Genomic DNA, 26255 nt, shown 5'->3' with positions numbered 1-26255 from the left:
CCCCCAACACCTCTAATGCCGCCAAATACTGGCTCGAGGAAAGGGGGAGCTGGGGGGCCAGCAGCAGCAAGACATTTCCCCCTGGCCCATCACCCCCTTATTGCTTTAGAGAGAATATTGTCTTTTCACGGACGCTAACACTGTTGAAACCAGGGAGAAGCAGGTGGAGGGGGCCCCTCCACCCCCGAGGCCAGCTTTATCCCCCAACACTGACCCAGTTGCCACTTTGGTGCAAAAAAAAAAAAGTAAAAAAAAAAAAAAAATCATCTCTCTGGGGATAGATGGGGAAAGAAAACTGGGGCCACTCCCCATTTCCCCAGGGCAGGAAGGATAAATACATTCATGGAGGGGAGGCAGTGGCAGAATCTTGCCCTAATACTGCGCTCTGAGCAATGAGGTCCATGGGAGAAGTTAAATGAGAAATCCAAAAGATACAACAAACTTAAAAAAAAAAAAAAAAAAAAAAAACCCAAATGGAGACAAACCCAGGTAGGTGATTGGGAATAAGAAGTTGGTGAAGGGCAGCCTACCCCCGACCCAGGAGAGACAGACACTCCCATTCTTGACACCCCACCCCTACCCAACATTTAAAAACATGAGGGGAGCAGGGAGGGGAGAGGCCGCTTGCTCCTCTCCCATTTGGTCAATGGAGGGGTCAGGGCCGAGCTGGGTGGTCCATATCCCACACAGCTGGCTGCAGGTAGGGAGCTCCCTTCTAACAGCCCCGCACTGCAACCCGAAGCCCCAAGCGGCCCACTCCCGTGGCCTCCTCGGCCCCTCGCCTACCCTCTTCACAGGAGGAGCAACAGTCATTAAGTGGCGCCTCTCTCTCCAGCTCCTGGAGGAACTGCTCCGCCCCCACCTCGCTCGGGGTTGAGGCAGCGGGCACAGCAGGGGCTCGTGGCCCAGAGAATACATTCATGTGGCAAGGCAGGGAGCTGGGACTTTCAGCTTCACACCCAGGCCGGCCCCCCCGAATGGCAGCGGAGGGGGAAGCCCCTCACCAGGGCCAGAGTGGAAGTTCTGCCGGCCTGACAGCCAGATGAGGTTGGCACTGCCGGCCCTCTCCCATCCACCCTGTCAGCCGGCGCAGGGTGGCAGCCTGGGGTGCTGAGGCGGCCCGGCCCATTTGTGCAACTTTCCCCAGAAGCAGCAAAGCCAAGGGGCTACTTTGGCCCCCACCTCAGACGCCTCTGCCACAGTCACAGCAACAAGGGAGCCGTTCACAGCGGGTCCGGCCGGCGGGGCTGAGGGGGCCTCGCTGTGCAAACTGCTGGCACCCCAGCTTCCAGTTACCCCAGTGGCCCACCGTGTGGGGCAGGGAGGGTAAGTGCAGCCTCGGGGGCCAGGCAGGACAGGTCCGTGGGTCCCGTGTCCCCACTGCCCCAAAATAACAGTGTGTTTTTTCTTTCAGTCTCCTAACCATTTTTTTTTTGTTTTTCTTTTTTCTTAAAAAAAAAAAAAAAAAAAGAAAAAGAAAAAAACGAAACAAAAACCTCTGTGGATCTTCCATTGTCGCTCCCCCATCCCCAAAAGGGAAAGGGGGTGCTTAGAGTCTACTTCTTAACAATTTTTTTTTGTCTCTCCTAATGTTTTCTTCAATGTTGTTTAAAATTAAAAACAAAAACAAAACAAAAAAACCCTTCCCCCCAATCTGTAAAGTGCCTCGTGGTGGGTGAGTTAAGGTGCATCGTGTGGTTTGTAACAAGTGCTGGGGACCCTGCCCCTGCTTCCTCCTATGCTCCTCGTGGGGAGCCTGCAGTCTGGGGACCCAGGGGTCCAAGCCGCTGCTGCCGCCCCTGGCCTATAGCCCAGGGTGCTGGTGGGACGGGCTGGTCAGTAGTCATCCACGCTCTCGATCTCGCCAGAAGGTCCATGCAGGGAGTATCCTGAAGCCAGGGGAAGCTGGGCTTGAGCTCACCCACCCAGGCTCCTGCCCAGGGCTGAGGAGGGAGCCTCCTCCCCACTCCAAACTCACCCAAGATGCTGGGGTCCGAGTGCAGCATCAGTGCCCGCCTCTTGGCCTTGCTGCCCTCCCCAGAGCCGAGTTTGGTGCTGTGGTTGGTCTGAAAGGCTGTCTGCAGGGAGCCACTGCTCAGCCAAGCCTCCTGCAAAGCAGCAGAGAGGGAGGGGGTGCTCAGGGGAGCACTGGGCGCCCTCAATGCCTCTGGCCAGGGCTCTGTGAAACCTCACCTGCTGCTGCTGCCGCTGCTGGCTGGCCTTCTGCTTGGCCCTCCGCTCCAGGAATTGTTTGGCAAATTCTTTGGCTTCCAGCGTGTCCCCCAGGCAGGAACGGATATAATCATGGACGTCGTAGGGGGACTCCACCTCCTTGAGGATCGCTACAGCCATGGGCACTGCGGGGCGGGACGGGGCTGTCAGGGCCCACCCGACGCGGCTCTGGAGCCCCCAGCCCGGCCTCCCGGGGAGAGCCGCCGGTACCGTCCAGGCTGCCCGTGGCACTCAGCGTGTGCAGCATCTGCTCACACCACTGGGTGAAGCCATCCTGGGGCCGGGGGATGCCCTGGAGCAGCTTCAGCAGCTTCTCCTCCTCCTCCGTCTTTTTGCGCACAGGCCGCCCTGACAGGTGGCTGTACGAGTCACTGAGCGGGATGGAGGTGAATCAGGGACGAAGACAGCAGTGAGCTCAGGAGTCCCGCATCCTTCCACCCCCACCCCTGCAGGCCCCAGCACCTACCTGAGAGAAGGGCTGCTGCGGCTGTTCTTCAGGCCCAGGCTGCGGGCCAGGCTCCCGCTGCTCTTGAGGGTGTCCTCCCAGAGCCCCAGGCCACTGCTGCCCCCACTCTTGTCGGGCCCGCCCCACAGCGGCCCAGCCTCAGATACCCACTGGTTCAGGGGGGCGGCGCCCAGGCCCCCGAGCTGCTACAGAGGGCAGTTAGTCAGGGTGGCCCAGGCGGGGACACGCACACTCGAGAACGCTGAGTGGGAGGTTGGTCCAGGTGGCACGGGGGGTGGGGGTGAGGTGAGGGCCTCAGAGAAGAGAGCGCCTCCAGGGTCACATGGGGACCAGCGCGCCCCCCACCCCGGGTCACCCCGGGAGCTGACCGGAAGGGGTTCCCGAGGGCCCCAAGGTGCCAGCCAGCAGGGGCCAGGCCCAGCCTGCTCACCACACGGTGGTTGGGAGCCGGGGCCCGCGACGGCTCCCGAGGCGGGGGCTGCTTGTGCATCTGCCGCTCGCCCTCCAGCTGCAGCTCCAGCAGCGTCTTCATGGACAGGCCCTGCTTGGCCAGGCCGGCCCACAGCGGGGGCGGGGAACTGGGCGCAGGAGGCACGGGGACGGCAGCCGCCGCCTGCTGCTGCTGGAGCAGCTTCAGCAGGAGCTCCTGCTGCCGCACCTGAGGCAGAGACGCGGTGAGGGCCGGCGGGCACCCCCGCACGGCCCAGGCAGCGCGCGCGCGCTCGGCCGGGCCCCCACCTGCTTGCGCCGAAACAGCTCCTCCTCCTCCTGCCGCCGCTTCTGCTCCTCCTGCTGCTGCTGCTGGCGGCGCTTCTCCTCTCGGCGCTTGCGCTCCTCCTCCTCCCGCTTCGCCCTGAGCTCCACTTCTCGGCGCTCCTGGAACTGGAGCGCTCGAGATCAGACCCGACGTCAGGCCTTCCCTGCCGTGGCCCGGCCCCCGACACCCGAGGACTCCAGCCCCAGACGCCCACTCACTTTATGTTGCAGCTGGAGTTGTTCTAGAATTGGACCCTGAGTCGAAGAGTTAATTGGTATGTCCCAAAGACTGGCCTCACCGCCTGCGGGGAGCAAGGGCAGCTGCAGGAGGGGGCTCAGGCCTCAGGGTACCCACCCACCCGCGACTGTCGGGGATAGAGAGGGGACTCCAGGACTCGGGACGGGCCGGGCCGGGCGGGGCAGCGGCTGGCCACACACCTGACTGTGATGAGGCTGAGGTATGTATGTCCCAGAGGGGGCCCGAGTCTGGCACTGACAAGGACCGGTTCATCGTCGGGAGCAAGTTCTGGTCCCCACCCCTGCGGAGCGAAGCACTGACACTCAGCACCCTAAAGCCATCTCCAGCCTGCACCCCACCCCCCCACGACCCGAGGGCTGTGCGCGCGGCCACGGGAAGACAGAGCGAGGACCGGGCGTCCCACACACCTGGGGGGCTTGAGAGCTTGGAGCTGCTGCAGGAACGCGGTGATCTGCTGCTGCGGCGGTGGCGGCAGGTCCCCCAGAGCCGCCTTTTCCCGAAGCGCACACTGCGGGAGCTGGCGGCTGCCGAGAAGCGGGCGGGCATGAGGTGGGCCGGCCACAGGGCCAGCGGGGCCCTACTGACAAGCCCTGCTAGGCCCCCCATACCTGCCGACCAGCTGCAGAAACTGCTGGTGCTGCAGCTGCTGGTACAAGGCGGCTGCCGCCAGCTCCTGTTGCTTCTTCAGCCGCTCCTGGTCCATGTTTCCCTGAGTGAGGGCCAGAGAGTTCCGGCGGCTCTGACCTTGGCTTGCTCTGCAGCACCCGCTGCCATCCGCCAGGCTCCCACCTCCCGTCCCTGCTCTGTGCAAAGGGGGGTATGCTCACCAGCAGTGGGGGTGGTGAGGGCCCAGGGGCAAAGGGCACACGACCCCACATCTTGATCACCTCACCCAACGGCTGGAAGCCCTCATCACAGCCCCGCTTCACAAGCAGGGCCATGGAGAAATAACCCGCCTGGAACCACTCCGCCATCTCCTGTGTCGTGAAGGGGCCTGGGCCAAGGGGAGGGGGGCCGCGGTCAGAAAGGTGCGCCAGAGGAGCCCTCGATGAGAACGGTGCTGTCCCCACGCCCCAGCAGCCCCTCCTGCATGCCCTGCTTCCCACGGGCACCTTGGATCTCCCCCTGCGGGTCCTTGTAGAACCACTTCCGGGCCGCGCCATGACTGAGGGGGAGGGCGGTGGCAGCTGCAGAGTGGCGTAGGCCCTGGGCCTGGATGGCGGCTGTGAACTGCTCCTCCTCCAGGGAGCTGTCCTGCAGGGAGGCCACGAGCTTCTCCGCCTCCTGGGAACCCAGGGAGAGAGGGGAAGGCTCAACCGGCCAAGCCCAGCAACATCAGACGGGGCTGGGGCTAAGGTGGGGTGGGGTCAAGAGAGCAGGTCCTAAACACAGTGGGACCGATGGGGAAAAGCCTGGAACCGGGGCAACGACAGACGGAATAAAGACTCTCTGTCCCCCCAGAGGGGAGGATCCCCAGAGCCTTCTCAGGCCCCCTCACACCTGCTGCAGGTGCTTCAAGCCTTCATCATCTTCCAGATCTCCAGGTGGGCCAGGGGGTGAGCCCACCCCAGAACTCAGCTGCACTGCTCTCATATCGTCTCCTAGACGGAGCAAAGAAGGGAAGGTGGAATGGGGGAGTCCAGAGAAGGGGGCGAGACAGTCCCCCTTCTACCACCCTTATTCCAGAAAAGCCGGCGCTAACTCTGGCCCCTCCACAAACACTCCTTGCACCTCCTTCCCACAGGGAAGGGGAGCGTCTTCCCCGCCAGCCCCAGTCTCCAGGCAAAGGGCGGCCCTGCCCTCCGGCTATACCTTCAGCTGCCGGCAGGTCCTTCTCCACAGCATCATCGCCTTCCCCGTTACCTCCCCAGAGTGGGCCCAAGCTGGGCAGTGGGGGCGGGGAGCTGGACTTCTCCTCCTGAGGAGGCAGTGGGGTCAGTTCCTTCCCACCTGAAAGGGAAGGGTAATTACCAGAATTCAAAACCAAAGAGCCGGAAGGCCTTAAAAATGATTTAGCACAAACCCTCCATTTGTGGCCAGAAGGGCCTCTGGGTATTGGAGTCCACCCACGTATCTCTGGTCAACACAGCTAAGGTTCGGTGCACTGACACCACAAACCCCACTCTGCACGCTTCCTCTTTTGCCCCTCCGGCGATGGACGTGCATCCACACCACCGGCCAGGGCTGTACACACACCACCACTGGTTTAATACCGTGTTCGACAGATTCCAGGGACTGTCAAAGCTCATTTTGATTCTGCTTTGATTTTTATCTGACACTCGGCCTATCGGACACAGCCCTGCTGTTTCCAGGCTCCTCCCCACACCGTGTCGGCACCGGCCTCCCTCCGCGCTGCCCGCGGACCCCGCTCGCTCGAGGCTGCAGGCGTGCTCCTTGCCCCACCGCGCAGGCTTACCCGCCTCAGGCCCCTCCTCGTCCAGCCCTTCGGAAGGCTCTTCCTCCTCTTCCTCCAGACCCTGGAAGTCGAGCTCCTGTTCCTCAGGAATGGGCTCCTTGGGGCCCTTCTGCACAGGTTACGGGATATGACAGGGAGGTGAATGGCAGAGGAAAAAAGGATGGAGTGAGAGGACCCCCTCAGGGCAGGTTCCCACCAACCTCTAAGAAAAGTCTCCCCCTCGCCGCCTCGCAGATACCTTGAGAGGCAAGAAGGCCCCGGAGGCATCGAAGGTGCCCATTTCTTCATCCTCATCGTCCAGACACCACTCCGGGAGCCCATCCTTGTCGTCATCAAAGCCGTCAGGCCCTCGGCACCTCCGGAGGTGAGAGCTGCCCCCCCCACCCCTCCCCTCCTCTTCACCACACCCTCCTCGATCCCCTCGCAAATCAAATTCAAACTTGCGACGCCGGTCCCCATGTTCCCGCCAGCCAGCAGAGCGGGGGCCGCCATCTGGGCAGGAAAAGTCGGAGAAGGAGAATCGGTATCCCAGTCAAGCCAGAGTCCCCAGTCTTCTGCTGCCCACTGGGACCCCCCGGCCCGGAACAACTGGCATTTCCGGGACTGCATTCCCACCCACCCCGCTCCAGAACTCTCTGCTCCCTCTGCCTGGCCGCAGGTGCCCACCCTCACAGGAAGTTCTCACCGCCCGCCGCCCCCCACAGCGCCCACCTGGCCCCAATCTCACCAGGGCTGGCAGAGCGCCAGCGGTCGCCATCTCGCCGGGGTCCTGCCCCAAGTCTCCAGCTGCCCTCCTCCTCTTCCTCTTGCTCCTCTCGGAGAGAACGCCAGTTCTCGCTATCTGAGCGGGCATGCTCCTTCCTCGGGCCAGCCCCTCCCTCATCAAACCCGGATCGCGCTTGGGAGCAGGGGAAGACACAGTCAGCGGACGGCGGCCACGGTCCCTGCAAGACTCTTACTATACGCCTTGCTGGGAAAGAGGAGCCCAGCTCCGGGCCCTCCTGCCCCTGCCACCTCCCCCAGGAAACATCCCCCAACCGGGGCCACCCATTTCAGTCCTCCCCCACCTCTTAACGACCTTCAGGGCCTGGCCACCACCCTCACCACTCTCCATACCTCCATCCCTCCTGGCCGACTTCTCAAACCGCCTCTCGCTTCTGTGGGAAGGACAGGTGTGGGTCAGAGGACAGTTCCGTCCCCGACCTGCACGATCTCTGCTCACCTTGTGCATTCTGCCCTGAGAGGTGCGGGGCGGGGGGACGGGGGTGGCGGGCTTGGAAGGAAGCCCAAGGGTGTGCCCAGAGAATCGGAAGGAAAAGGGCAGGGTCATGGGGGTCAGAGGGCACAGAGAGAGCTCTCTGACCAGGGCTAATCTGGTGGGTCTCCTCGTGCCCTCTGATGACAAAGACCCAAGCCTCCCTCCATGACACCCTGGGCCCTAACCCCGGGGCCCCTCTCTGCTCTGCCTCTATGCCACCTTCTCCCAGCCTGCACCTGTCATCCCAACTCTGGCTACGCTGGATCTCCCGGGGGTTTCGGCCAAAGGCCCCATCGCCTTCTTCAATGCTTCTTTGGTAAAAGCAACTGTCACCACGGCCGCGGCCTGGAGAAGGAATGAGGTGCGCGTGGGAAACCTGCCGGCTCACCCCTCCAAGTCCACAAGACCGCGAATCCCACCGCTGCCCGCCCCAGAACACGCCATCACCCCCCTCTACCTCGGCTCCGCGTGCTGCCCCTGCCACGGGAGGCGCCACCTAGGGGGGGACCAGCCCCTTTCCCCATCAGCCTCAGCACAGCCACACTGTTCACTGACAGGGAGAAGTTTCTCTGAGGAGGGAGCCAGGGGTGGGAGTGAGGACCCAGGCACCCGACCGCTCCCACCCCACCCACAACCGCAACTCCACCACCTGCCTTCCCAACTCCAGCCCCCTCCAGGGTGCAGACGCGGCACCGCCGGCAGGGCCCCACCTGCTCCTCCTCAGTCAGAGGCTCCAGGGCCAGGGGCTGCAGCGGCTCCTCCTGCAGCACCGCAGCAAACTCCTTGTCTTGCAGCTCATTGGGGACCTGTCAACCGGGGCAGGAGGTATCACATGCTCCTGGGCCCTCTCCACTGGCCAAGGCCAAGCGGGCAACTGGGCCACACCGCACCCCCACCCACCCCTACCTTGCTCTCCTTGACATAGAGGGCCAGCATCTCCTCTCGCCCGTAGCGATAGTCGGCCAGCTTGTATTTGGGCATGGCAGGGGATGGGGGTGGGGAGGCCACACTGCCACCACTAGAAAGGGCCCTCAGCCTGCAGAAAGGGCACGAGAAGGAGACAGACAGAAATCTGAGCAGCCCTGTCCTTCCCGGCTTCTCTACGCCACCCAAAGCACAACCTGACTCACCACTCAGGCCCAAAGTTGAGGGTCTCTGCTGCCATTGTGGAGCTGGGCGTGTCCTAGAGGTCGAGGGGATGAGCAGGGGAGGGGGAACCTGGTGTTCACTCTCCAAACACCTGTGGAGACGTGGGGGACACTGGGCCTTGGAGACGGCACGCCCGGAGAGCCCGAAGGATGAGGACTAGGTGGGTACAGTAATGGGCTCTATAAGGACTCGCCTAAGCCAGCCACGTGCCACTCACACCACGAGTTAACCAAAGAGTCACGCTGGAGGAAGGCCTGGGGGAGGGGAGGAAAACAGGCAGCCAGAGCCCCTTCCAGCTTCTGCAGGGGGATGCCCTCCCTCTGGCCCAGACTCACCTGGCAGCCTTGCCCAGGGAAGCAGGTAGGGCAGGGGCAGGGCTCTCTCCAGGCAAGGGCCTGTGCTGGAGTGAACCAGGGTCCCCAGGCAACTGGATGTTGGTCTGACCAGAGCAGTGCCCAGGGAGGGACCTTCACATCTGGGAAAGATCCTTATTGAGGGGCGAAGAGAAGAAAGTGGGGTTAAATTAGTGGTCAGACAGACCTCCCTGCCTCCAGCCCTCCTCCGTCTTGCATAACAAGAAGGCCCACAGCTGCCTGGAGGCTGCTGGTTACGGAGCACAGGGGACCCCAGCCCCTGCTCCTCCTCATCGCTGCCCTGCACGCATCAGGCCTCTCCAGCGGCCAGTTCACTCGGCGGAGCCCGGCGGAGGTGCTGGGGGTGTGGCAGGCACCTCCCGACAGCTCAGCGCTCTCGCCAAGTGGCCCAGCATTCAGTAAAAGGGTGCCTGAGGTACCCGTGGATGTTTACGACAAAGAGAAAACACACATACACACAAGCAGAAAACCCACTGGAGTCCCAAATGTTCTAGAGAGAGAAAAGGCCAGTTATTAAGAGGATTAGAAGTTTATCTGGGAGCAAAATTACCTCTCCTCTGAAAACACTCAGGTCTGGCTGCTTGGCAGCTAGAATCCAGAGACTCAGTTTGGGGAGAGACCAGGTACAAGGGGAGCGGGGGCTATTCCAGAGCCCGAGGTGGGGCGCGCTGAAGGCCGCGGCCGGCCACTCCAGCTAGCGTGCCCAGGGCTCACTCACCAGACCGGAGTCAACACCGAGGCCCGGTCCCTGGGATCAGGAAGAGCCCGATCGTAAGGACAGAGAGCCAAGAAGAGAACGACGTTACCGTGATACAAGCTAGGAAGAAGGCTCCCTCACCACAAAGCAGAAATAAGGTCAGAGTTACTGAAGCTGACAGAAGCGGCTGTGGTGGCGGCAGCGACCCGTCCCTCTAAGGAACAGCGGAGGCGGCTCTCAGGAGGCGGCACATCCCTGGTGGTTCCGAGCAGAGGGTGGGAGGGCAGGGTCTCAGGGAGCCGTGCAAGGGCTTCCCTCACTGGCTGGGGCGGAGGCTGGACCGGAGCACCTCCACAGTTCCCATCGACTCCAAGACTCCACAACTCTGGGAAGGAAGGAGGAAGAAGGGTTTCCACCAAAGGGGCCAGGTGAAAGCGGCCCTCCTCCACAGCTGCAGCCCAGAACACGAAGCAAACTCCACGACAGACACGGGACCCACCCCCAGAATCCCAGCATCCTAGGGTGAAATGCAGCTTGTGAGACCATCCCGAGCAGGGCTGACCTCCCCCGGCACGGGCGTCTCTTCTACAACAGACTCAGCTGGCCATTTCTGGAGCTGGAGCACGCCACAGCACATACGGCCGTCAGAGAAGACAGGCCTGTTGAAAAGCTCTTCCTGTCACTGTATTCGAGTAGCCCTCCCAGAACAGCCGAGTCCGGTTAGTTCTGTCTACGCTACAACCCTTATGTAATTTGGCCAACGAATGACTCTTGAAAACATTAGCTAAATAAAACATACTAGTCACGGAAGAACAAATATTGGATGATTCCTCTCACGTGAGATTACCAGGGGAGTCAAATTCAGAGGAACAGAGCAGAACAGTGGGTGCCAGGGCTGGGGGTGGGGGCAAGGAGAGTGGGGAGTTGTTTAACGGGGACAGTTTGAGCTGAAATAGGGCAGATGAAAAAGTTCTGGGGATGAGGTGGATGGCTGCACAACAACGTGATGAATGTATTTAACGCTGCAGAATCGTATCCTTAAAAATAGCTAGGGTGGGGGCTTCCCTGGTGGCGCAGTGGTTAAGAATCCGCCTGCCAATGCAGGGGACACGGGTTCAAGTCCTGGTCTGGGAAGATCCCACATGCTGCGGAGCAACTAAGCCCGTGTGCCACAACTACTGAGCCTGCGAGCCACAACTACTGAGCCCACATGCCACAACTACTGAAGCCCGCGTGCCTAGAGCCCACGCTCCGCAACAAGAGAAGCCACCGCAATGAGAAGCCCGCGCACCGCAACGAAGAGTAGCCCCCGCTCGCCACAACTAGAGAAAGCCCGCACGCAGCAACGAAGACCCAACGCAGCCAAAAACAAATAAATAAAAATAATTTTTAAAAAATAGCTAACATGGTATATGTTATATTTGACCATTTTTAAAAGGTTTGTGGGGGGACTTCCCTGGCAGTCCAGTGGTTATTAGGACTCCATGCTTCCAATGCAGGGGGCGCAGGTTTGATCCCTGGTCGGGGAACTAGGATCCCACATGCCGCGTGGTGCGGCCAAAAAATAATAATAATAAAATAAACATGACTGGTAAAAAAAAAAAAAAAAAAGGCTTAGTGGGAAAAGAAGACATTTGGGGATAGCTATCACATATTAAGTCTTCGTCACTCCAAGAAAAACACCCCACTTCCTTCAAACAAACTCAGGAGAGGCTGTTCTGAGCCTCTTCCAGGCCACCCCAGAAGAGCCCCATCCTAGACCGATGGGACAAAGAGTCCTGCGAGCATGGAAAGCTGCTGTGGGGTGAGAGGACAGAAAGGGGACAACTCACCCTCCCACCCCTCCAGGGAGTGGCAAAGGCGGCTGGCCGCCAGGCGCTTCCCACTTCAGCCGTCACCCTTCTGTCCTGGTTGTAAGGAGTGAACTGAGAAAAAGCGCTGGCTCCCGGCGTGAGAAGCAGGGAAACTACGGAGGCGAGAGAGAGGCAATCAGGCGAGAGGAAGTGGAGGAGCGGCCGGTGAGAGAGGTCAAGCATCTGGGCGGGCCCAGCCAGGGGAGGCCTGGGTCCCAGAAGCCGGTGGCTGCCTGGCCCTTCGACTGCGAGCTGCACACACGCGCCCCACCGGTTCTAGCTCCAAACAGGCGTGCGTCTTTCCCACGTGCTTCGTCAAAGCCACCATTTCTCAACTGGGGGCAACTCTGCTCTCCAGGACACATCCGGCAATATCGGGGGGACATCTGTGGTCGGTGTGACTGGGAGATGCTACTGGCATCCAGTGAGCAGAGGCCAGGCATGCTGCTAAACATCCTACGCTGCACAGGACAGCCCTCACCTCGAAGAGTTATCTGCGCCCAGATTATCAACAGGGGCACAGTCAAGAAACCCGCCTGTGCGCCGCAGGCAGAAGGTAACCATGCCTGTTGTCTGTCTATGGGGAAGAATGTGACAAGAGAAACCAAATTTACTCCAGCTCATTCCTGCCTCTGAAGAGCAAGGAAATCATTCCCTAATTACACTGTCCCATGAGAGAAATCTGCAATCCTGCCAGGAGGGAAATCCTCGGGAAAAGAACGGATTAAACAAAATTGTCCTAAGTCTATCACAAACTTTGAAAGCCCGGCATTTGGATCCCCTTCCAGTGAAGGAAAGAGCAGGAGGTGTTAGGCAGGGGACGGAGACAGCATCCCTCCCTGGCTACTTGACCTAAGGGTGTTGTGCTTAGCCCCCACCTCTCAGCATCTGTCTGCCTCATCTATCCACACCCCGCCCCCTTCTCCTTCTCAAGCCTCAGCGTACCCTCACTCCCCCAGCACCTGAATTACTGCTCTTAAAAGACTGCCCCCTGCCGGAGTCCAAGGGAGAGAACACACACTGGTCCTGGGTGCTCACGACAGGCTTGAGGGAACACGAGGGGAGCCTGTTCTCTGGGGTTCAGAACTCACAGGAGAAGGAAAAAATCCAGAGAATACGCAGTCCCAGTACACACTAAGTTAAGAACGTTATTTCCTCATTCCATCACCGCGAAAATTAGCCCCAATCCAGAGCAATGTGCTTTGGCACAGGAAGGCACCACTATTAACAGAAGTACAATACCAAATTCCCCAACATTTGAGCAACCACCCAGCCCCAAGCCTGTTGGAGGTGACTCCGCTCTTTCTCAGGATGGAAAGATTCTCCATGCGGGGTAGGAGAACTCTGAGACTTAAAAAGAGGTGCAAGCCCATGTTCTTCCCAGCTGGTCAGTTTTCCCAGCTCTGCCCTCTGAGCCATCATAACAACGCCCTACAGCATGTCTAGCAGTTAACAGTTTTCAAAACACTTTCACACTTTAACTCATTTGATCCCTTCTGCCCACTTGCCCAGTCTTGGGCTCCAGGCAGAGAAAACAAGGAAGGGAGGCTGCAGCTGCCCTGATGGGAGACGCTGACGTCTCTGACACCCTACCTGAGACTGGAGAAGGGGCACATGTGCAGCAAGAACCACCCCAAACTCACAAGCACACTTTGTGAGTTTTAAACCATTTTTCATTTCTCGTTAGAATTTTAAAAATCTTTCCCATAGGGACTTCCCTGGCTGTCCAGTGGTTAAGACTTCACCTTCCAATGCAGGGGCTGTGGGTTCGATCCCTGGTTGGGGAACTAAGATCCCACATACCTCACGGCCAAAAAACCAAAACATAAAAACAAAAAAAACACACAGAAGCAATACTGTAACAAATTCAATAAATACTTGAAAAATGGTCCACACCAAAAAAAAAAACCTTAAAAAAAAATCCTTCCCATAGCCACTTCTCACCTCCTCTGCTCTCAAGTGGGGCTTTTTTTTTTTCCTATCCCAAACTCCAACTACAGACGTAAAAGTCAGGGCAAACTGGGGTCCTTTAATCCATCAAACCACAGACAACACTGACACATCCGCTGGCTGAGAAAGACAGGCCAGGAGTCTAAGAACAGAACTCACTTGACTGTAATCACCATGTGGGACCCCTCGAGGTCCCTGGTCCCCGCCATGGCAGCCACACAGAGCCCAGATCTGTTCCAACCCTGCCCGATGACACACTAGACCTACCATCTAGGAAATAAAACTGAGGCTGGGGTGATGGAGGGTGGCCTGGGACTGCACAGGGAATGGTACCGATGAAGGACCAGAAAGCAAACTCCCACACTGTGAGAAGCTAAGGGGACCAGCCTGTTGGTACCCAAGGTGTTTCAGGTGCAAAGCCAAGGGGCGGGGGCTAAACTGCAACCGCGTGTCAGCTCTCGGGCAGCAGAAAGGCTGTGGAGGCTGATCTCTGGAAAAGCAGCAATGAGAAGCAAGAGGGGAGTGAGACTGGGGTGGGTGGAAGAAAGAGCTGGCCAACAAGTACTGGTTGAGCATCTATCCCCGGGTCTAGGCCCGGCCCTATGATGGACCAGACCTGTACCCTCACTGGGAATTCTAGCAATGGCTGGGTAAGACGTGCGAGATGAGGGTCTTTTTAAAGTTAACTTGGGGAAAAAAAAAAAAAGGCAAAGTGTGAGGGGCCGTGACTGGGGAGCTGCTGCATCAGGGGAGATGGGCTGGGAAGGGCCCAGCCTGGCGACAGGACAGACTAAGGTGTTTCACACGGCCGGGCAACCGGGAGGAAGAAGACCCCAATGACCAAGCACTAATGTCGCTGCTGAAAGGAAATTTAGGCGAAGACCCAGGCGAAGTGCTGTGGTTAAGAGGAGAGGCTTCCACGTTAGCCAAAAGTCACGGAAAGCTTGGACTTTAAGACCCGCCGGGCCCAGCTCAGGCCGATAAGAAACCGGAGGCGCGTTGGGGGATATCTCCGGGGAGAACCGGGCACTAGGGTCCCGGGCCCCCGGGCAGAAGATGCGGGCGGGGGTAGGTGGGGGGCCTGGGACGGGCTTCCGAGGGCCGGAGAGCGACCGTTAGGAGCGCGGGGGTGGGAAGGAGGCGGGCCGGCCCGGGAGGACGGCGTGCCCTTCAGGGAGGGAGCGCCAGGTGCGGGGGCGCGGGCGGCCGCCCCCGGGAGGGAGCCGGCCTCCCTCCGGGCGGCGCGGGGGCCCGGCCCGCGCCGGGGGAGGGTCAGGCGGGGAGGGCCGGAGGGCGGGCACACCGGGCGTCGGGGGCGGCGGCCTCGGGAGGAGACGGGGGAGGGTCCGTGCCGGCGGCCCGCGCTCCCGCTTTGGCTCTCGCAGGCTCGGCGCGGCCGCCTCGGCGTCGGGGGCGGGCCTGGCTCGGGCCCGGCCGCGGGCCGGGGTCCGTGGGGCCGCCGGGCGCTTACCGCGGCGGGCGGGCGGCGCGAGGCTCCGGTCCCGGGGCGTTGGCGACGCGCGGCGGGCCGGGGGGCGGCGGCGGCGGGGGAGGGGGCGCTGGCGCTCCCGCGGCGGCCGCTCCTCTGTGTTTGTGTTTGTAGCAAGATGGCTGCCCGCCTCGCACCACGTGACGCGGACGCGGGGCCGCGGGGCCGCCCCCTCCGCCCCCGCCGCGGCCGCCGCCACCGCCACTGCCCCCCTCTGCTGCTCCGGCCCGCTCCGACCCGCACGGCCAAGCGCGCTCCTAGCGTGCCCGGCGGGCGCGGCCCGGATGCCCGTCGCCCCCGACCCCCCCCCCCCCGGCACGTGACCCGGGAGCCCGGTGCCTCACGTGACACAACCTGCTGCGGGCCGGGGGGGTGGTGAGGGTGTCCCCAGGGTGCTCCCCGGCTGCCCCCCCGCACGTGATGCGCGACCATCGCGACGAAGGCCGCCGCTAGCGGCATCGCCCGCCTCCCGGACGGTCGGCTTCCTCCGGGAAGCCCGCCTGGATTGAAGGAGACCACGTACAACCCAGAGGTGTGTTCATCAGACATCCCCGGGGTATATGAAATAAACGAGGAACCTAATGGTTTAGAAACAGTCCGAGGCAGCACTGGCTGGTGAGACCTGGAGTTTCTATCTGGCTCCGCCACCGACTAGCCCCCTAGACCTCGGGGGCGAAGGAGTTGACGCCGTCGGGCCTCAGTTTCTGTTTTATAGTAAGGTATTGATGCTCTGCTCCGCCCCATCCCTGGCCCCCATTCCACTCCCGGAGTGCTGAAAGAATTAAAATAGGTGAGTGTGAAAGGCTTCGGAAAGAGAGAAACTACTATGCAAATGTGAGAAGTAGATTGACACCGCCTTTGTTTAAAAAGGTTTTCCAGAATGACTTTTCCGATTCCCTGAACTTTTTAGGATGAAAAAGTCTTGTGTGTGTTTTCACCGTTTTCTTTGGAAGTTACGCCAGAATGTATACTCTACTTCCCAGCTTCCTAAAACAGCCGTTACCAAAAACAATAAAATCCTCAGGACAGGGAAGGGTAAATTCAGACTTGGAACTTGAGTCCTCTGTGTTTCGCCAAAACGGAGCGCCGACCTCCGGAGCTACCAGGAAGGCCCTTTGTTCTTGCACGGAGCACACCCCAGGTTTCGTGTCTGCTTTTTTCAGTTCCCTTGTCTTTCTTGCAGTCAGGATTCCTGCCTCAGTGTAGTCAGTGAAGCTGCTTGTTCACAGGCTGGAAAATGCAATTGTTTAAAGCGAGGGCTTGTGTGCTGGTTCCATCCCATACTGACCGTGGTCTTGGGCAACTTTACTCATCTCTGAGTATCTGGATTGCATGGTAAAGCACTTAACACAGTGCTTGGTATAGGGCAGGCACTCCACAAATGTTAGCTAGTAGGGCCTTCTGGGTCCACAGTATTCACATTGTTAACTGTATGAAAATGTATCAACAGAATCCAATCTCCAATCAGGTTCTTCTCCTAGAACAAAGTTCTCAAGTTTATGACAGCTGTTTTTTCTTACTCCAAAGCTTTTTTTCCCTCCGCTTTCCTAGATTGTGTCCTACCCTCTGAATAAGGTCTTAGCCTTTTAGCCTGTTTTAATTATTAATTAGCAAATGTGAGATTGTAAATTATGGTGGAGAAATGGTACAGGGGAAAAGGGGAAATCCCTGTGAAGGGGAAGCAGTCAGGGACAGTGGTGGCCTGTGCTGAGCAGGAAGGAAGGGCAGGATTTGGGTAGATTTAAGAAAAGTGAGTATCAGCTTTAGAATAGTGACAAGCCAGGCTGATGGGAGAAGAGGACCTGGATTGCTAGTTGGATGAGACGTGAAGTGAAACTTAAGTTGAGGGCTTCGAATGCTATCATGAAAATGTTTTTGATTGGACAGTAGTACCTACCTACCTACCTACCAGATGCTTTGCGTCAGGGAGAGCACGCTGGACTCCAAGGTAGGAGATTGGAGTGATTGATCGATCACCCCGGGTTTCCTGTATACCAGCTTGTGATCCTGGCCAAGTAATCTCCCCCAGCCGTAAAGTGAGAATGCGTTTGCTGCTGATGACACTGTGGAAATTGAATTGTATAAGCACCCTCTTTGAGAAAGGAAACAAATCAGAACTGTGAATCTCCCGTACAAAATTAAAGAAAAAAATTTGAATGAAGAAATCACTTGGACCTAAGATATTTTTGTTTATTCAGGTTTATTCAAGACTATGCTGTAAAATGTCTTGGTCTGTGTTATTTCAAATTTGGAAGCTTTTGAACTAAACAAATTGATGTGGTTAGATGATTTATCGAGATGAAAGGGAAGTCTCAAGTAAGAGTAAACAGCCAAACTCTGCCTTTTTTTCTAATGGCAGATTCCCCTGCAGTGTTTTCCTTCGATGAAATGCAAAATGGTAAGGACCATCTTAGTGTCAAATCAGGGTATTACAATGCCTGGCTTCACCCACCTAAATTGCGAACCTTTATATTTATCTGTATGTCAAAGTTTGGAAAACATTTTAAATATCATGAAAAGACACACAGCCTGAGTAATGGAGTGATAGCTCATAAACTGTGCTTATTGTTAATTATCAGACAGAATGGGCCTTACAATTAATTTATTGCATTCAGAGTTACTTTCCTCCATGAGCTAAGTTCATTGGTCAATCAAGTGTAAATGCTTGTCAAGTCACCAATGCAAAATCACCACATTGCTAAATCCACTGGTTTGTTATCTTATGTGGCCTATCAGCAGCATATGACACAGCTGGTCACTACCTCTTCCAAGAAATGCTTTCTTCACCTGGCCTCCAGATCACCATATCCCTTGATTTTCCTCCTAGCTCATCTGCTGCTCCTTCTGAATCCTTTGCTGGTTCCCTCCTACTTCCCTATCTCCCAGGGCTCAGACCTTCCAGACCTCTCCATTGTAACAGGAGGGACTGCACAGGATCTGAGCCCGACTGCTAGACATTACTGCCTCACCTTAGCCATTGCTTCCTTTGGAAAACTTTGCATCCCCCCAAGGTCATATTGGCTGTACCTCCTTGAGGGTCCACCGAACCCTATACATGCTCCATGCTGAACAGTGGTCACACTGCCTTGCTCATCTTGTTTGCCTTCCACAGTAAACTCTGAGCTGCTCAGCACAGTATTGTTCTAGGATGTATCTAGTCTTCCAGCAGCCTAATGGGTCTCCTTGATCCAACTTTTATTGCTGAGTAGTATTCCGTGGTATGGATGTACCACACTTTCAATGGGTGATGTAACCAGTCACCCATTGAAAGACACATGGGTTGTTTCCTGTCTGGGGCTATTACAAACACTGCTATTACAAAAACTGCTATGGACATTTGTGTACGAGTTTGTAAATTCCCATGTGTGCTCTTGCTGGGTCATATGGTGAGTGTGTGTTTAATTTTAGAAGAAACTGCCAAACTATTTTCCAGAGTGGCTGGACCATTGAACATTTCCACAAACAGTGTATGAGAGATCCAATTTCTCTGCATTCTCCTAAACACTTAGTATTGTCAAAATTTTTAATTTTACACATTCTAATAGGTGGGTAGTGGCATCTCATCATGGTTTTAATTGCATTTCCATAATGGCTGTGTTGAACATCTTATGTGCCTATTTGTCATCCTTATACCCTCTTTGCTAAAGAACCCTCTGTTCAAGACTTTTGCCCATTTTCTAATTGTTTTTGTTTGTTTTTGGTCTTTTTTGGCTGCGCCGGGTCTTAGTTGCAGCACTCGGGATCTTCGTTGTGGCATGCGGGATCTTTTAGTTGCAGCATGCGAACTCTTAGTTGCAGCATGTGGGATCTAGTTCCCTGACCAGGGATGGAACCCGGGCCCACTGCATTGGGAGCACGGAGTCTTAGCCTCTGGACCACCAGGGAAGTCCGTAATTGAGTTATTTTCTAACGCTTGAATTTAGAGTTCTTTATCTATTCTGGATACAAGTGCATTGTTGGATATGTGATTTGCGGGTATTTTCTCCCAGTCTGTGGCTGGGTGGTCTTTCACAGAGTAAAAGTTTTTAATTTTGATGAAATACAACTTATCAATTTTTTTCTCTTTTTTTTTTTTAAAGCATACATTACTTTTCACATTTATTTATTTATTTATTTATTTATTTATTTATGGCTGTGTTGGGTCTTCGTTGCTGTGCATGGGCTTTCTCCAGTTGTGGCGAACAGGGGCCACTCTTCGCTGCAGTGCGCGAGCCTCTCATTGCAGTGGCCTCTCATGCTGTGGAGCACGGGCTCCAGGTACGCGGGCCCCAGTAGTTGTGGCACGTGGGCTCAGCAGCTGTGGCTCACAGGCTCTAGAGTGCAGGCTCAGCAGCCGTGGCACACGGGCTCAGCTGCTCCACGGCATGCGGGATCCTCCTGGACCAGGGCTCGAACCCATGTCCTCTGCACTAGCAGTTGGACTCCCAACCACTGCGCCACCAGGGAAGTCCCCAATTCTTTTCTTTAATGGATCGTGCCTTTGGAGTTGTATCTAAGAACTCTTTACCTGACCCTATGTCATGAAGACTTTTTTTCCTATATTTCTTCTAAAAGTTTTATAATTTTCCATTTTATGTTTAGATCTACCATCCATTTTGTGTTTTTTGCATAGGGCTGAGGTTCAGTTCTTTGCCTATTTATTCGGTTGTTTTAGCACCACTTGCTGAAAAGACTCATTCTTTCCCCATTCAGCTGCTTTTGCACCTTTGCCAAAAATCAGCTGGCTGACTTTTCCGCACCAGCCAGACAGGGGTCCATACGGCGTTGTTCTGGATTCCCATCGTAACTTAAAGGGAAACTTTCACAATTTCCAGAGCCCTTGATGTCCTGCAAATGAAGGAGGAGGATGTCCTCAAATTCCTTGCAGTAGGAACCCGCTTAGGTGGCACCAACCCTGACTTCCAAATGGAACAGTACACCTACAAAAGGAAAAGTGATGACATCTACATCATAAATCTGAAGAGAACTTGGGGGAAGCTTCTGTTGGCAGCTCATGCCACTGTTGCCATTGAAAACCCAGCTGATGTCAGTATCATATCCTCCAGGAATACTGGCCAGCGAGCTGGGCTGAAGTTTGCTGCTGCCACTGGAGCCACTCCTATTGCTGGCCGCTTCACCCCTGGAACCTTCACTAACCAGATCCAGGCAGCCTTCCGGGAGCCAGGACTTCCGGCGGCTGCTGATCCCAGGGCTGACCACCTGCCTCTCCCAGAGGCCTCTTATGTTAACCTGTCTACCACTGCTCTGTGTAACGCAGACTCTCCTCTGCGATAATGTGGACATTGCCATCCCATGCAACAACAAGGGAGCTCACTCAGTGGGTCTGATGTGGTGGATGCTTGCCCGGGAAGTTCTGCGCATGCGTGGCACCATCTCCCGTGAACACCCATGGGAGGTCATGCCTCATCTCTACTTCTACAGAGATCCTGAAGAAATTGAAAAGGACGAGCAGGCAGCAGCTGAGAAGGCTGTGACCAAGGAGGAATTTCAGGATGAATGGATCGCTCCAGCTCCTGAGTTCACTGCTACTCAGCAGGAGGCGGTGGACTGGTCTGAAGGAGTGCAGGTGCCCTCTGTGCCTATTCAGCAGTTCCCCACTGACTGGAGCGCTCAGCCTGCCACTGAACACTGGTCTGCTCAGGCCGCTGAGTGGGTAGGAACAAGCACCCAGTGGTCTTAAGCAGTTCTTCCACAGACTCTTAAAATGGAAATAGGTTGACGGAAAATAAACCGTTTCTTAAAAAAAAAAAAAAAATCAGCTGGCTGTACTTGTGTGAATCTATTTCTAGGTTCTCTATTCCATTTTATTGATGATTGTGTCTGTCCCTTGGCAGATATCACAGTGTCTTGATATTGTGTTTACATAGTAAGTCTTAAAATCAGGTGGTGTGATTCCAACTTTTTGTTTTTCAAAATTGCTTTAACTTCTCTTGCCTTGCCATATAAATTTTACAATAAACTTATTTACATCTACAAAACTTCTTGCTGGGATTTTCATAGGAATTGCATTAAATTTGGAGAGAATTGACATCTATACTACGTTGAATATTCCAATACGTGGACACGGTATATCTCTCCATTAATTTAGATCTTTGATTAGCATTTTGTAGTCTTAAGCAGAGTTTGTACGTTTTGTTACATTTATACTTAAATATTTTTCGCTCCCCCTCCTTTCCTCCTCCCCCTTCCCCTCTCTCTCTGGAGTGATTGTAAATGATTTTAAATTTTGGTTTCCAGTTGTTTATTGCCATTATATAGAAATACAATTGATTTTTTTTTTAACTTTTTTTTTTTTTTGGCTGCCTTGGGTCTTCGTTGCTGCGCACGGGCTTTCTCTAGTTGCGGCGAGCGGGGGCTACTCTTCGTTGCACTGTGCGGCTTCTCACTGCGGTGGCTTCTCGTTGTGGAGCACAGGCTCTAGGCATGCAGGCCTCAGTAGTTGTGGCTCGTGGGCTCTAGAGCGCAGGCTCAATAGTTGTGGCGCACGGCCTTAGTTGCTCCGTGGCATGTGGGATCTTTCCGGACCAGGGCTTGAACCCTTGTCCCCTGCATTGGCAGGTGGATTCTTTTTTTTTTAAATTTATTTATTTATTTATTTATTTTTGGCTGTGTTGGGTCTTCGTTTCTGTGCAAGGGCTTTCTCTAGTTGTGGCAAGCGGGGGCCACTCTTCATCGCGGTGCGCGGGCCCCTCACTATCGTGGCCTCTCTTGTTGCGGAGCGCAGGCTCAGTAGTTGTGGCTCATGGGCCTAGTCGCTCCACGGCATGTGGGATCCTCCCAGACCAGGGCTCGAACCCATGTCCCCTGCATTAGCAGGCAGATTCTCAACCACTGCGCCACCAGGGAAGCCCGGCAGGCGGATTCTTAACCACTGCGCCACCAGGGAAGCCCTACAATTGATTTTTGTATGTTAATCTTGTATCCTGCAAACTTGCTAATAAGCTAATTTATTAATTATATGTTTTTTTGTAGATTCCTTGGGACTTTTAATGTATATACAATCATGTCATCTGCAAATAGAGACAGTTTTTTTTTCTTCCTTTACAATCTTTTCTTTGCCTTATTGCACTGGCTGGGACTTCCAACAATGAGAGTGGTGAGAGACGACATCCTTCCCTTGTTCTTGATTTTAAGAGAAAGGTGTCCAGTCTTACACTATTAAGTATGATGGGAAGCTGTAGTTTTTTGTAGATGCTCTTTACCAGGTTGAGGAAGTTCCTTCCATTCTCTTTTTACTAAGAGCTCTTATCATAAATGGGTACTAAATTATGTTAAGTGGTTTTTCTGTATCAATTGACATGATCATATGTGTTTTTTTCTTTAACTTGTTAATATGGTAGGTAATACTGATTTGTTTTCTTATACTGAACCAGTCCTGCATCTTTGGAATAAACTCTACTTGGTTCTGGTATATCACTCTTTTTATATACTGCTGGATTCAGTTTGCTAACATTTTGTTGAAGATTTTTGTGTTGTTCATGAGAGGTATCCATCTGTGATTTTTCTTCTTTTGTATGATCTTTGTCTGGTTTTGGCCTCATAAAATTAATTAGGAAATGTACCTTCCTCTTCTGTTTTCTGGAAGAGATTGTGTAGAATTTGTGTTACTTCCTTTTTTTTTTTTTTTTTGGTAGAATTCACCAGGAAAACTGTGTGGGCCTAGATATTTCTTTTTCTAAAGTTTTTTTTTTTTAAACTATGAATTTAATTACCTTAATAGTTACAGAGTTATTCAGATGATCTATTTCATCTTGGGTTAGTTTGGTAGTTTGTTTTCTAGGAGCTGGTCCATTTTATCTAAGCTGTAGAATTTATGTGTGTAGAGTTGTTTGTATTGTTCTCCAAGTATAATTTAATGTTTATGGGATCTTTAGTGCTATCCCCTCTTTCATTTCTTTTTTTTTTTTTTTAAAGCCAGTATGAATTTTTTTTTTTTAATTTTTATTTATTTATTTATTTTTATTTATTTATGGCTCTGTTGGGTCTTCGTTTCTGTGCGAGGGCTTTCTCTAGTTGTGGCAAGCAGGGGCCACTCTTCATCGCGGTGCGCGGGCCTCTCACTATCGCGGCCTCTCTCGCTGCGGAGCACAGGCTCCAGACGCGCAGGCTCAGTAGTTGTGGCTCACGGGCCCAGCCGCTCCGCGGCATGTGGGACCTTCCCAGACCAGGGCTCGAACCCGTGTCCCCTGCATTGGCAGGCAGATTCTCAACCACTGTGCCACCAGGGAAGCCCCCCCTCTTTCATTTCTGATAATCATAATTTGCGTCTTCTTTTTCTTGTTCTCTCTTTTTTGTCAGTCTTGCTAGAGGTCAATTTTATTGACTTTTTCAAAGAACCAGCTTCTGGTTTGAGTTTCTTTATTGTTCTTCTGTGTTCAGTTTCATTGATATTTGCTCTTTATTATTTCCTCCCATCTTCTCCCTTTGGCTTTACTTTTTCTAGTTCCTTGAGGTGGAAGCTTAGGTTATGCTCTCATTCTTTTAAAAATACTGTTCCGTGTTTCCAGAATACTCCTTGCTTCCCTGAAGAATTCCTGTTTGTCCATCAAAACTCTGTTCAGATGTCACTTCTGAGATGGAGTAAGGTTGTAGCCAGCATTTCCTCTTCAACCCCAAATAACCCCCCAAACTTGTAAGAATCTGAACCTAAAAGAACCACAGGATTTAAATGGTGCTGGGAGAGAAGTTCTCAGGAGCCTGGCCTCTTTCCAACCTCCAGTCAAATGGGGTCAGACTCTACCCCAGGCAACTAGAGAGAGGTCTGGGGTGTGTGTGTGGGGGTGGGTGGGAGGGGCGGTGTGCTTAAAAATGCCAGCTCAGGGACTTCCCTGGTGGTCCAGGGGTTAAGACTCTGCGCTCCCAATGCAAGGGTCCCGGGTTCCATCCCCTGTCAGGGAACTAGATCCCACATGCTGCAACTAAGAGCCCGCATGTCACAACTAAGACCCAGCACGGCCAAATAAATAAATTTTTTTTTAATTAAAAAAAAAAAATCCAACTCACGTGTAGGCTTACAGTTTGTAAGGTTATATTGGGTTTTGCAACTCAGTAGCAAGACAGGAATTCTCATCCCCATTTGAGTGATGAGGGAACTCAAGCGGAGAGTAGTTGAGGTCCTCACTGCAGGTCTAACTCATTTTCAAATGGAACTCTACAGAAGCTAAACCAATCTGGGCAGAAAACCCCTTCCCACTGGCTTTGGGGAGCCACCAACCCCCAGGTGTTGCCCTGCACTTTCCCGCCAGGGGGCGCACGTCCATACTCCCAGGTGGCGGGCAGTGACCGAAGAGCTGGTGGCGGGTGGGGGTGGTGGAGGGGTGCGAGTGGGTCAGGGGGCCCCAGGGGAGCTGTGAAGGCTGGGCCTGCGGCTCATAGCTCGCGTCCCCAGGGGCTGGCCTGGGAGGTCAGCCCTGCCAGACGCAGGGAAGAAGGACGGGTCCCCGTGAACTGAAGAGGAGTCCCGGAGAGCTGTCCTCCGCCAAGGGCCGGGCCTCGCCACTCGTTACCCGCCCTCGGTCTTTGGGCAACAGGAACCTTGGGCGGGAGGTCAGTTCTGCCAACTCTGCCACACCTCCTCTGACCCGAGGAACTGCGATGGACGCGAGAGTGCAGACTTGACTTCAGACCCCTTCGCGATCACGTTCTATGGAACTCGCCGCCCTCCCTGCTATCTTTGTAAGACCCTTACCCCCAAATCCTCCACGCCCCTACAATAGCCTCCTCTCCTCCCTTCTCCCCTTCGGGACACCTCCGCGAACCGGGGACTCGGATTGGCCCAGGAAAGCTGACCTCCCCTTCCCAGATCCTCCCCAGCTCCGACTTGGTACACGCCTCCCGCCTCTGCGCCCCGCCTGGGAGGCGTACACGTGGTAGATCCCATCACCCCCGGAAGCCTCGCGTTACTCAAACACATCGCGCGGTTTTGCGAGCTCTCAGGAAAGGGGCGGGAGAACGGAGGCCAGGAAGGCGATTCGTGGATCCCGCTGGCTTGGCTGCAGGGGACGAGCGCGCGTGCGTACTCGGCACCCTTTTCAGGAGCCTGGCGCCGGGTGTGTTCTAGCGCTCGAGCGTTCCGGCGGCGTTCACTTTTCCTTCTCTTGCCTTCTTGGGGCCTGCGGGTCGCGGGCAGCGCCCTCTATTCCGGCCGGTCGGCGCAACGCTTGAGTGCCCTGGCAGGGGAGCGGGCCGCGGCGCGTGGAGAGCACTGTGGACCGGAGAGAGTAGGCGCGGAAGAGCTGGGGAAAGGGGGCGGTGGAGGGGCCTGGAGGTTGGGGGCGATGTGATGAATGAGTAGGAACTGGGGGTGGGGGAGATGCGGGAGCTTGAGGTCAGTAGAAGGGGACTGAGAGTGGAAGGGAATACGGGCGTCGAGTGCGCCTTCTCCCGGCTTCACCCTTTGGGCAGGAAACGGGGTGAGAAAGGAAGCGTTGGTCGCTCGTCACCCCTGGCTGATCTCGTCTCTTCCTCGTGCCAGGGCAAACAGCATGGCCGAAAACCGAGAGCCCCGCGGAGCCGTCGAGGCTGAGCTGGACCCGGTGGAGTACACCCTGCGGAAGCGGCTCCCCCATCGCCTGCCCCGGAGGCCCAATGACATTTATGTCAACATGAAGACTGACTTTAAGGCCCAGCTGGCCCGCTGCCAGAAACTGCTGGATGGAGGGGCTCGGGGTCAGAACGCATGCAATGAGATCTACATCCACGGCTTGGGCCTGGCCATCAACCGCGCCATCAACATTGCCCTACAGCTGCAGGCTGGCAGCTTCGGGTCCTTGCAGGTGGCTGCCAGTACCTCCACCGTGGAGCTTGTCGATGAACTGGAACCGGAGATTGATACGCGAGAGCCGCTGACCCGGATCCGCAACAACTCGGCCATCCACATCCGTGTCTTCAGGGTCACACCCAAGTGATTGAGATGAGGCTGGCCCAGCTTATCCACCCACCCCCGTACAGCTAGGCTCAGATGTGGCTCTTCTTGTACTGAGTACTGTCATGGACCTTCTACCAGAGCCATATAGGGAAAAGCCTGTCCCCTCGCAGCCCAGAGGACTCTGAATTGAGAGGGCGAATATTGTCTTTTGTTGGGCCCAAGCAGTGGGGCCTCCTGAATCTTTGCAGTCTGTAACCATTGTCCTATACAATAAAAAGTATCAAGTTGTGTTGATGCCCGGCCACCCCGCTGCACTGCCTCTCCCCTGTGTAAATTCTGGAAAGGAGAGTAGGAAAGAACTTTACAAGGCTTTAGGTACAGGAGGGGAACCCCAGTGTTTCCTGCCGTCACAGAAAGAGCATAAATTGTACTACGGATACTGCAACCTAAAACTTTAGTACAGTGCAGAAGCCTGACAATTCCAATGTT

At 55.3% G+C, this 26255-nt stretch overlaps 2 protein-coding genes and 1 pseudogene across 12 annotated transcripts; 2 read left to right on the top strand and 1 right to left on the bottom strand.

The window, feature by feature from the left end:
• Positions 1-1747: 1747 nt before the first annotated feature.
• GIGYF1 (GRB10 interacting GYF protein 1) lies at positions 1748-15037 on the bottom strand. 7 transcript variants are annotated; one of them, XM_059898275.1, is made up of 28 exons: positions 14882-15037; positions 11440-11573; positions 9749-9992; positions 8872-9023; positions 8518-8627; positions 8294-8423; positions 8098-8193; positions 7845-7956; positions 7624-7732; positions 7246-7286; positions 6857-7027; positions 6368-6621; positions 6130-6238; positions 5526-5663; positions 5214-5314; positions 4826-4997; positions 4541-4707; positions 4322-4422; positions 4121-4237; positions 3893-3993; positions 3674-3756; positions 3437-3580; positions 3129-3356; positions 2699-2883; positions 2443-2603; positions 2194-2357; positions 1979-2108; positions 1748-1889 (listed from the first exon to the last, which is right to left on the bottom strand). In XM_059898275.1, exons 5-28 carry the CDS (start codon positions 8550-8552, stop codon positions 1837-1839), a joined length of 3102 nt encoding a protein of 1033 aa, XP_059754258.1. In that variant the 5' UTR covers positions 8553-8627; positions 8872-9023; positions 9749-9992; positions 11440-11573; positions 14882-15037; the 3' UTR covers positions 1748-1836. The 7 variants fall into 7 exon arrangements, with proteins under 7 accessions (XP_059754258.1, XP_059754260.1, XP_059754257.1 ...); XM_059898277.1 differs by having other exon boundaries at positions 8518-8692; positions 8872-9992; XM_059898274.1 differs by having other exon boundaries at positions 8872-9992.
• A 310-nt stretch (positions 15038-15347) lies between these two features.
• LOC132349683 (small ribosomal subunit protein uS2-like) lies at positions 15348-20877 on the top strand (annotated as a pseudogene).
• Positions 15355-26060, top strand: POP7 (POP7 homolog, ribonuclease P/MRP subunit). 5 transcript variants are annotated; one of them, XM_059898286.1, is made up of 2 exons: positions 15355-15431; positions 25374-26060. In XM_059898286.1, exon 2 carries the CDS (start codon positions 25384-25386, stop codon positions 25804-25806), a length of 423 nt encoding a protein of 140 aa, XP_059754269.1. In that variant the 5' UTR covers positions 15355-15431; positions 25374-25383; the 3' UTR covers positions 25807-26060. The 5 variants fall into 5 exon arrangements, with proteins under 5 accessions (XP_059754269.1, XP_059754268.1, XP_059754266.1 ...); XM_059898285.1 differs by lacking the exon at positions 15355-15431 and adding an exon at positions 24288-24574; XM_059898283.1 differs by lacking the exon at positions 15355-15431 and adding an exon at positions 24851-25123.
• The last annotated feature ends 195 nt before the right edge of the window (positions 26061-26255 follow it).

Source organism: Balaenoptera ricei, chromosome 15 (assembly GCF_028023285.1).
Source record: "Balaenoptera ricei isolate mBalRic1 chromosome 15, mBalRic1.hap2, whole genome shotgun sequence".
In the NCBI taxonomy this organism is placed as follows: Eukaryota; Metazoa; Chordata; class Mammalia; order Artiodactyla; family Balaenopteridae; genus Balaenoptera; species Balaenoptera ricei.
The sequence above is the reverse complement of the archived record's forward strand: the minus strand, read 5'-3'. Positions and strand labels throughout refer to the sequence as shown.

Excerpts from the sequence above, each read along its gene's own strand:
- POP7 (XM_059898286.1), top strand. The coding sequence starts at position 25,384 with ATGGCCGAAAACCGAGAGCCCCGCGGAGCCGTCGAGGCTGAGCTGGAC.
- GIGYF1 (XM_059898277.1), bottom strand. The coding sequence starts at position 8,552 with ATGGCAGCAGAGACCCTCAACTTTGGGCCTGAGTG. Across the intron at positions 4,998-5,213 it reads GCTTGAAGCACCTGCAGCAG|GAGGCGGAGAAGCTCGTGGC; the intron begins GTGTGAGGGGGC and ends CTGGGTTCCCAG. Across the intron at positions 1,890-1,978 it reads CTCGGACCCCAGCATCTTGG|GATACTCCCTGCATGGACCT; the intron begins GTGAGTTTGGAG and ends CCCTGGCTTCAG.